Source organism: Ursus maritimus, unplaced genomic scaffold (genome assembly GCF_017311325.1).
Source record: "Ursus maritimus isolate PB19 unplaced genomic scaffold, ASM1731132v1 scaffold_19, whole genome shotgun sequence".
Lineage (NCBI taxonomy): Eukaryota > Metazoa > Chordata > Mammalia > Carnivora > Ursidae > Ursus > Ursus maritimus.
In genome coordinates this window covers 50,424,920-50,433,357 of record NW_024424341.1, presented here as the reverse complement: position 1 = coordinate 50,433,357, position 8,438 = coordinate 50,424,920, and the positions used below count along the sequence as shown (strand labels likewise).

The following is an 8,438-nucleotide window of genomic DNA, read 5'->3' as shown; positions in this document are numbered from 1 at the left end:
CTTTTTTGTTTGCTTTATTTTATTTTGTATTTTTTTTAATTTTAAGTAGACTCCACACCCAACATGGGGCTTGAACTCATGACCCTGAGATTAAGAGTCACACTCTGTACCAACTGAGCCGGCCAGGCGCCCCCTAAGCACTTTCTAAGTATTCACCCACTGAAAGTACAATGCTAGGTGCGGTTTGGTGATTGTCCCCACTCTACAGATAAGGAAACTGAGGTTCCGGGAAGCCAGGTCACTTGAGCAAAGTCACAGAGCAAGGAACACACCCAAGCCATTTGGCTCCAGGGTCTGTGTTCTAAGCTCCCCTCTCCCCCACAGACTGACCCTTTCCTGGGGATGATGATGGGCCTCGGAGGAGGCATGGACTTCGACTCCAAGAAGGCCTACCGGTGAGTCCTGGGCCTGCGCGGGTCACAGCTGAGGTGGGAGGGAGGGCGTGAAGGCACGCGGACCGGGAAGAGCGGGAAGAGGCCTGGGACAAGCCTGGGAGCTCTGGCTCTCCCACCCACAGGGACGTGGCCTGGCTGGGTGACTGTGACCAGGGCTGCCTGGCCCTTGCTGACCTCCTCGGCTGGAAGGTAAGGAGTCTGGGCCACCCTGGCCTACCCGGAGCCCCATCCCTAGACTCCTGCACTACGGGTCCTCTGACCCCATGGTGCATGGTGACCTCTGACCTCTGCGAACTTGTCCCCTGCAGAAGGAGCTGGAGGACCTTGTCCGGAAGGAGCATGCCAACATAGATGCCCAGGCAGGGTCAGGGAGCCCCAACCCCAACACTTGCGCTTCCCCCAGGAAGTCTCCACCTCCTGCCAAGGAAGAGGCCAGGAGCACGGAGGGAGAGAAGCCCCAGTGACAGCTGTGGCTCCCGGGCAGGACGCCCAGCGGACAGCAGAGCCCCTGCCAGCCCTGGCCCCTCTAACTTGCAGCTTTTGTCTGGGGAGCTCAGAACGTTGCCCCAGTCTCTTAACCACCCCCTCTCAAAACTGGGGTCCCAGCTCCCTGACCCTGGCAAATCTCTAACAGCACCCAGGGGCCGAGGCCTGGGCAGCCCGTTTGTAACAGCCCGCAGTCTCTAACTACCCGTGGGGACGGGGGTCAACCTCCCCTAATCTCTAACTGCTCCCAGGGCCAGGGCTGCCTCTAAACTCCTAACTTCTGGACAGGTGCCCCAGGCCTCCTCAGGGCTCCCCAGGTCCGCCACCCCCCGCCCCCCGCCCCCGTGCTCTCTACCGCTCCTAGGGGCCTGTGGCCAAGTTGGCCAAGTCTAATGTACCCTGGGTGGAGTGTGGGCCCTCCAAACATAACACACTCTGCGGGGAGCTGAGCCTGAAGGCCTCCCGAGTCTGTGCCTCCTACCCCCAGAGAGGGTGCTGGACCCCTTCCCTTGGGACCCGCTTCCCCTGCTGGGAGGGGCACATAATGTTGCTTATTGGAGACAAATTAAAAACAAAAACAACTAACCATCAGCTGTCTGGCCTCCCTGTTCCTTTCTGTGGGCACACAGGGAAGCAGCTGGAGGGAGGGGGCTAGGGAACCAGAACCCCTCGATGCTTACTAGAGACGGCAAAGTGTTGACGGGACTCTGGGGCTTCGAGAGTGCCCGCGGCTCTTCCCCCGCCCCCGGACTCCCAGACGCCAGGTTCCTTCCCAAAGCCCAGTCACCACAGGCCAAAACGAAGAGGAAGGTTGATTTCAGATTACCCCCAGCCCGCCTCTTCCCCCGCCCGCCCAGCTTCCTCTCTCTACGAGGAACACTTTCACTTCCTGCTACTCCAGGCCTCCCCTCCGAGAACAGGTAGGGGTCCCCAGGGACCTAGCGGCTGGCATCGTCACCCCCCACTGCCTCCCTTTGGTATCAGGCTCCTGCCCCCATCCCGCGCTGTCCAGCACCACCGGCTGCCCAGGCGAGCATCTGCCTCCCTGCCCCACCCTTCCTGCCTGCTCTGGACAGGGCACCTGCTCGCTGTCCCCACCCTTCCTAAAACCCCGGGTTTCTGGTCAGCAGGCTGATTGATCTGTTTAGCTGTTCGTTACCCTGTTTGTTACCCCCCCAGAGGGCAGGGGCCTGTTCTGTCCACCCCCGTTTCCCCAGGGCACTGTCTGGGCCTGTTCTTAGGAAGTATTCAGTGCACAGATGAACAGACCCAGGGGTCCTACTCCTGGCACTGCTGCAGGGGAAATATTCAAACATGCCCACCTGGAGTGATAACTCCCACTAGCTGGGACCACACACCCGCTGAAGAGTGGAAGTCCAATGGACAGAGGGACAGATGTGGTATAAAGCAGAACAGAAAATGCCAGCAATAGCATCTCGGTAGCGGGTGTAGGATGTTCCCTCCAAAATTCTGGCTTTCTGGATGTTTGAAAATGTCCCTAATAAAATGTTGGGGAGGGAATATTTGAGGGCCCCCTGTGGCCTGGGAAGGGAGGAAGAGGGGACATTGCAGAAGATAGGTCACACTGACAGGGTGCCTCCTGCGGGCTGCGCTCGTGTCTGGGCGCGGGCTTGGGCAAAGGCTGCTCCTCAGCTGGTCCACGTCTGGACTTGGCAGCGCCAGTTGTCAAAAGCTGAAATCTTTCTGTGCCACACAGTAAATAGCTGTCAGTTTGGGTCCTCCCTTCCCCCCCCCCAAGACACACTGGCCTCCCTCCTGGGACCCCCAGATCGCCCCACCATCCGGGTGACTAAAGAATGAACACCTGTCACAGCAAGGGGCCCTGGGTCCGTTCTGACTGGTCAGGGTTTCTGCTATATTGGTTGTAAATACATTGACTATCACCGCTGGGTTGGAGCCACCTTGAGCCTTATCTTCCTCCCTGCCAGAGGCCAGACCATGGCGTGCTGGCCTCCCGTATCCTGAGGATGGCCCGGTCGGAGGACGAGGCCTCTGCAGGCCCCATCAACGGGGAGAGGTGAGGGCTGCCGGGGCTCGGGTCTCCAACTCCTCCCTGGGCTTCAGAATCCCCTTCCATCCAATGCCCACCCCCCAGAAGACCCCGAATCCCATTTCATCCCTGGACTTCCCCTTCCTGCCCCTTTGACCCTGCCTCAGTGTCTAACTGCCCACCTCTAACCCCGGGTCTCCTGGGCCCCTCCTTGTCCCAGATGGGTTCCATCACAGCTGAATGGAGCAGGTGAGACCCCCGTAGGGGTCCTTGGGACCCCAGAGCCGCTCCTTCGCCTGTGGAGGACGTGGGGGGTGTGGCAGGTCCCAGAGCTGGGCACTCGAGATGCAGAAGCCCTTCTTGAGCTGTGGCCACCAGGGGTGAGTACTCACAGCCAGCGACCTTCTCTGACCCTCCCCGAGACACCGTGGGCCAGGCAGGACTCTGCTGGTTCCTGGTGACAAACCCCACAAGCCGGGCAAACCAAAAAGGCTACTTACTGATTCCAATGACTGAAAAAAAACCCAGATGTGAAGGGAATTGCAGGAATGTCTGGATCCTGAGCATTAGACAGCTTATAAATTTCTCCTCATCCCATTTCTTGGCTTTGTTCAACCGTGGGGAAAGCCCAAGGAACAAACTCCCATTCTACAGTAGTTAGGCAGACAGGCATTTATCCTTCTGACACATGCAGAAAGGCAGCCGCAGGCCCGGGTCCAGCAGCCCTAGTGACATCAAGGCCAGCTTCTCTGCCATTCCCTTGGACTCCCCTCATGATTGCCCAGTGGCCACCCCAGGTCCAAGCACACGTGTGTGCTCAAGGCAGGCGAAAAAAGGAAAGGAAGCCACCAATTGCACCAGGAAAACCAAAAGCCCTCACACTTGACTTAAAATATATGGATGGGACCCGGGTGGCAATACTTTTTTAAAGCTCACCTGGGAGTTATAAACCCAGAGGTGAGAAACACTGCCTACATCATCATCCGTCTTCTCCATCTGGGCAGATTATGCCAGAACAAGGCTGCAGTTCTGCAAGGAATGGGGATGGACTTGGATAAGGCAACTATCCAGATAAGGGGGCTCTGTCCTTGTGGTGACAGAGATGGCTGTCCCCAGCCCGTGGCCACATCCCACAAGCTTAGCAATCGCCGTGTAAAAAGAGGCTTCCTTATAAAGAGCTCCAGCAAAAATCTTGTGGAAGATTTCCATTGGCTGAGCTTGATTCACATGCCCATCTCTGAACCAATCAGTGTGGTGAGAAAATACTCTCATCCTATTGACTAGGTCAGGTCACAGGGACCATCCCTAGAGCTTGGAGGGAGTTAGTCCCACCCACAGGGACTAAGGGAGGGAGTGGGTTTCTTTAAAGGAAATTTGAGGTGTGGAATCCAAAATAAGGGAAATGGATGCCAGGCAGGCAAAAGTTAACAGAGATTTGCACAATCCCCTGCAAGATGACCTTTGCCTCGGGGTGCCTGTCTGGCTCAGTTGGTAAAGCAGGCCACTCTTGATCTCAGGGTTGTGAGTTTGAGCCCCACATTGGGTGTAGAGATTACTTAAATAAAACTTAACAAAAAAAAAAAAAAAAGATGACCTTTGCCTCCACGCTCCCCTGCCCTTCAGAGCTTCTTGGTCACAGGACATGACCCCAACCAGGTCCTGGTGTTGAGGACAGGAGCTTCACCAGGAGAAGTCCACACCTACCAGATCCAGAAGCTTCCTGGAGGTGAGGAGCCTACCCCCTAGATTCCAGCCCACAGCAAATTTAATCAGCGTTGCTTCCAAAATATCTCCCAAATGCTATTTGGTGCCATAAGTGGGATGCAAACATACAGACACAGGAAAAGATGGGGATTCCAAAGGGTAGAAATTTTCCTGTTTTGAAGGTATTTTCTGACCCTGAGGAAGACAGAGTCCCAGGGAAGATGAGGCTGCCACCCCTCAACTTTTCTTCCTCGCCCCTTGTTGCCCCCTACCCCCAGGTGTGTCTCTGGAATATTCAAACCTCTGCATGCCAGACCTGCCCCATCTCCTGGCCTTCCTATCAGCCAGCAGGTACAGGTCATCCATCAAAAGGTCTAAGGGGGATCCATCCCTAATACATCCCACCCACACTGCAGCTGCCCCTTATCTTTTCCCAGGGATGTTTTGCCCAGAACCCTGCTCTTGCCCCCTCCCACTCTAAGGCCTGGAGACAAACACGCAGGTGAGGGATGGTTCCCTAAGGGAGGGGGAAGCTACTTTCCAGGCTCCTTGGTCCAGTAGGATGGCCCTTCAGGGACCAGACTACTGGGTTTGAGGAAGAATGAAATGGGGGTGAGGGATCTGTGGGAGGCTTGACTCCTGGGCCTGAGTGACAAGGGGCCAGGGGCCAAGCCAGTAATGAGGCTGGGAATTAAGTCTCCCGGTCCCCTGAAGGAAGCAGGGCTGGCTCCTCGGACATCTGGGACACCTCGGTTATGCTGGTCCCCAGGTCCTCCACTGACTGGCAGTGTCCACCTCAACACCTCTGAGACGGTGCTCTCCATGGTGAACAAACTCTACCTGGAGACCCACAGAGGGTGGGGGATGGAGCAGATCCCGCCGGAGACACCTCCAGAAACTGCAGAAAGACACAGTTCAGGTTCGCTGGGCTGGACAGGGCCCTGGGCCCCCGAGGGACGAGGGAGCCACGGCCGCTGTTCTGTGGGGCCCAACTCTCTCCTCACATCCAGCCCCCAGGAACCCTGCCCCTCACCGGGTCTCCTGGGTTGAAGGCCCGCTCAGCCCAGAAGTACACCATCCTGGGCCAACTCTGGCCAGCCTGGTGGAGGAGAAAGAGAGGGAGGACGAGGACGAGGACGAGGATGAGAATGAGGATGACTACAAAGATGAAGAGAACGGCCCTGAGGATGTGCTCACCCTACACATCCAGGCTCTGGCCCGCGCCCGGGGCAGCTACGTGGCCAGGCAGTTCCAGGGCCTTAGGGCACGCCTCACCTCAAATGCCAGAGGCCCCCACAGGCCTGGGGACCCGGCCACAGAGCTGCTTCAGGATGTGCGGCACCTCCTTACTGACCTCCAGGATCACTTATCGAAGGACCCCGATGTCAGGGCTGTTTTTGGGAGCAGGGGGCCTGGGGTGCCCCAGAAGGACGACGATCTTGGTAATAAGGAGAACTGGGAAGGAATTTATGGCCATTCCCTGACCCCACTCGGGGTCTCCTTTGCCATCTCTTGGCGCTAACGTGTGTCCACACCCAACTTCTTTCTCTCCATCCCCGCGCACCTGTTCGCTTTGCCACTCTCACGCCTTTTCCTATATATAGTAACTCCTATTCCGTTCACCAGGGCTCCGTCTCGCACATGCGAGACAGCCGCACTCCCTCTCCCACGCGCGTGTTCACACCCAGGCTCCCTCTTCCACACGTGTTCGCTCACCCATGTCTACACTTATGGGTGGCCAGAAGCCAGGGACGGGTGGCGCTTGGCGCCGGGGAGGGGGTCAGCCCGGCGGCCCTTCGTTCACCCACGCCAACCCCTCGCAGGCGCCGCGGTGGAGGCGGCCTTGTGCCGGGCGGTGCTGGCGCCGCTGAAGCCTGCCCTGTGGACGCGACTCCGCACGCTCCGGGCCCAGGAACTGCGCCGACTGCGGCAGCGACAAATAGCCCTACGGGCGGGGGCGGGACCTCTGGGTCTCCAGGAGGCGGGGCTTGAGGGGCAGAGCCCCGCCCCCATCCTGCGGAGTCGCATCCACGCGCGCCTGGCGCACCTCCACGCCGCCTGCGCCCCACGCCGTAAGGTGGCGCTGCTGCTGGCGGTGTGCAGTGACGTTTACGCGGGCCTGGCTCAGGGCGAGAACCAAGGTAAAGGAGGTTTACCCGCGTCCACCTGGATGTGCGGTGGCTTGAGGGTGGCGGGAGCCGGGTGGGAGGCGCCTGTGTGCACGTCGAGGGGAGAGGGGGGCACGCTCTAGCCGGAGGCGTCTACGCGGGCCTGGGGATCTGGTAAGAGGCGTTTGCATGCACAGCAAGGTGGAAGGGCAGCCAGCACCCGCGGTCCTGGGGATCGGAGGCAGGCGTCTGCACGTCCCCATCCACCTCAGAGCCTGTCCTCCCGCTCCGCCAGAGCCCCTGGGAGCCGACGCCTTCCTGCCCGCGCTGACCGAAGAACTGATCTGGAGTCCGCACATTGGGGAGACGCAGCTGGACGTGGAGTTTCTCATGGAGCTGTTGGATCCGGACGAGCTACGGGGAGAAGGTGAGCTCCCACCCCAGAAACGCCAGGACCCAACAGCCTCGCCCTGCAGCAGCGGGGAGGAGGCGGACAAACTACGGTGAGACCTCGGGCGACCAGGGTAGCCTGAGAGCTGCGCTGACCACCCCTTCCTGTCCCTAGCCGGGTACTACCTGACCACGTGGTTTGGGGCGCTGCACCACATCGCTCACTACCAGCCCGATGCGGGCTGCGCGCCCCAGGGGCTCAGCTCTGAGGCTCGCGCTTCCCTGCGCCAGTGGCACAGCAGGCGGACGCTGCACAGACAGGACAGACAGGGCCACGCCGAAGCCCAGGTGATCGTCCCTCCGGACTGCGGGCGGAGGGGAGCGCTGGACCCGTTACCTTTCTGACCCAGGCTCCCGTCCCTCCCCACAGGTCAGCCTGCCCTTTGAGGAACCATGGGCGAGAGACCCTGTGCCCAGAGACCAATGATGATGAGGGGTCTCAAACCCTCCTGCTCCGCGGGCAAGATTCCGGAGGCACCAGGACGCACCAGCTTCTGACCGCTGTTGGCTTAGGTGCAGGGAGGAGGGGGGTTCCCAGGAACAGACCCGCCTCTGGTTTTCCCCTCCCCGTGGAGGGCAGAATAATGTTCTCCCCAAGATGTCCGCTTCCGATGCCCCAGAATCTGTGACTATGTTACCTTACATGGTCAAAGGGACTTGACATATGTGACTAAATTAAGGATCCTGACATGGGGAGATTCGTCTAGATCATCCTGGTGGCCCACTAGAATCTCAGGAGTCCTTCTAAGAGGGAGGCAGGAGGGGCCCGGTCAGAGAAAGAGATGTGAGTTTGCAAGCAGAGGTCAGAGTGAGGTGGCCAGGAGCCAAAGCAGGCACCTTCTAGAAGCTGCAAAAGACAAGAAGCGGCTTTTCCCCTGGAATCTCCAAAGACTGGGCCTTTGATTTTAGGCTCCAAGAACTATTTTCAACTTCTGACCTTTAGAACTGCAAGATAATAAATTTGTGGGGTTTTCGACCTGCTAAGTTTGTGGTAATTTGTTACAGAAGCCACAGGAAGCAAACACACTCTCTTACCCCGTTCTTTATTTTCCGTAGAAATTACCACTTCCTAACATACCATTATATGTGCTTATTTAATGTGTTATGTGCCTAGTCTCCCTCCCCTTAGGTTGCCCAGCAGACATACAATGCAAGCTCTAAATGTAATTCTAAATATTCTAGTAGCTACATTCCAAGAAACTAAAAAGAAACAAGTGAAATGCATTTTAATAGCCCACCGGATTGAACCCAATATGCCCCAAATGTTATCACTTCAACGTCTCA

The 8,438-nt window shown here is 57.9% G+C and overlaps 2 protein-coding genes across 3 annotated transcripts; both read left to right on the top strand.

Annotated features, from left to right (window-relative positions):
- Window positions 1-80: 80 nt before the first annotated feature.
- On the top strand, window positions 81-1,467 carry LOC121103373 (NAD-dependent protein deacetylase sirtuin-2-like). Its single transcript, XM_040633038.1, has 3 exons — window positions 81-395; window positions 518-584; window positions 704-1,467. The coding sequence occupies exons 1-3, from the start codon at window positions 343-345 to the stop codon at window positions 857-859; spliced, it is 276 nt and encodes a 91-aa protein (XP_040488972.1). The 5' UTR covers window positions 81-342; the 3' UTR covers window positions 860-1,467.
- Window positions 1,468-1,734: 267 nt separating this feature from the next.
- Window positions 1,735-8,130, top strand: RINL (Ras and Rab interactor like). 2 transcript variants are annotated; one of them, XM_040633945.1, is made up of 12 exons: window positions 1,735-1,801; window positions 2,831-2,919; window positions 3,113-3,272; window positions 4,516-4,618; window positions 4,875-4,947; window positions 5,034-5,098; window positions 5,366-5,515; window positions 5,607-6,038; window positions 6,420-6,737; window positions 7,000-7,131; window positions 7,270-7,442; window positions 7,525-8,130. In XM_040633945.1, exons 2-12 carry the CDS (start codon window positions 2,870-2,872, stop codon window positions 7,579-7,581), a joined length of 1,713 nt encoding a protein of 570 aa, XP_040489879.1. In that variant the 5' UTR covers window positions 1,735-1,801; window positions 2,831-2,869; the 3' UTR covers window positions 7,582-8,130. The 2 variants fall into 2 exon arrangements, with proteins under 2 accessions (XP_040489879.1, XP_040489880.1); XM_040633946.1 differs by lacking the exons at window positions 1,735-1,801; window positions 3,113-3,272.
- Window positions 8,131-8,438: the final 308 nt, after the last annotated feature.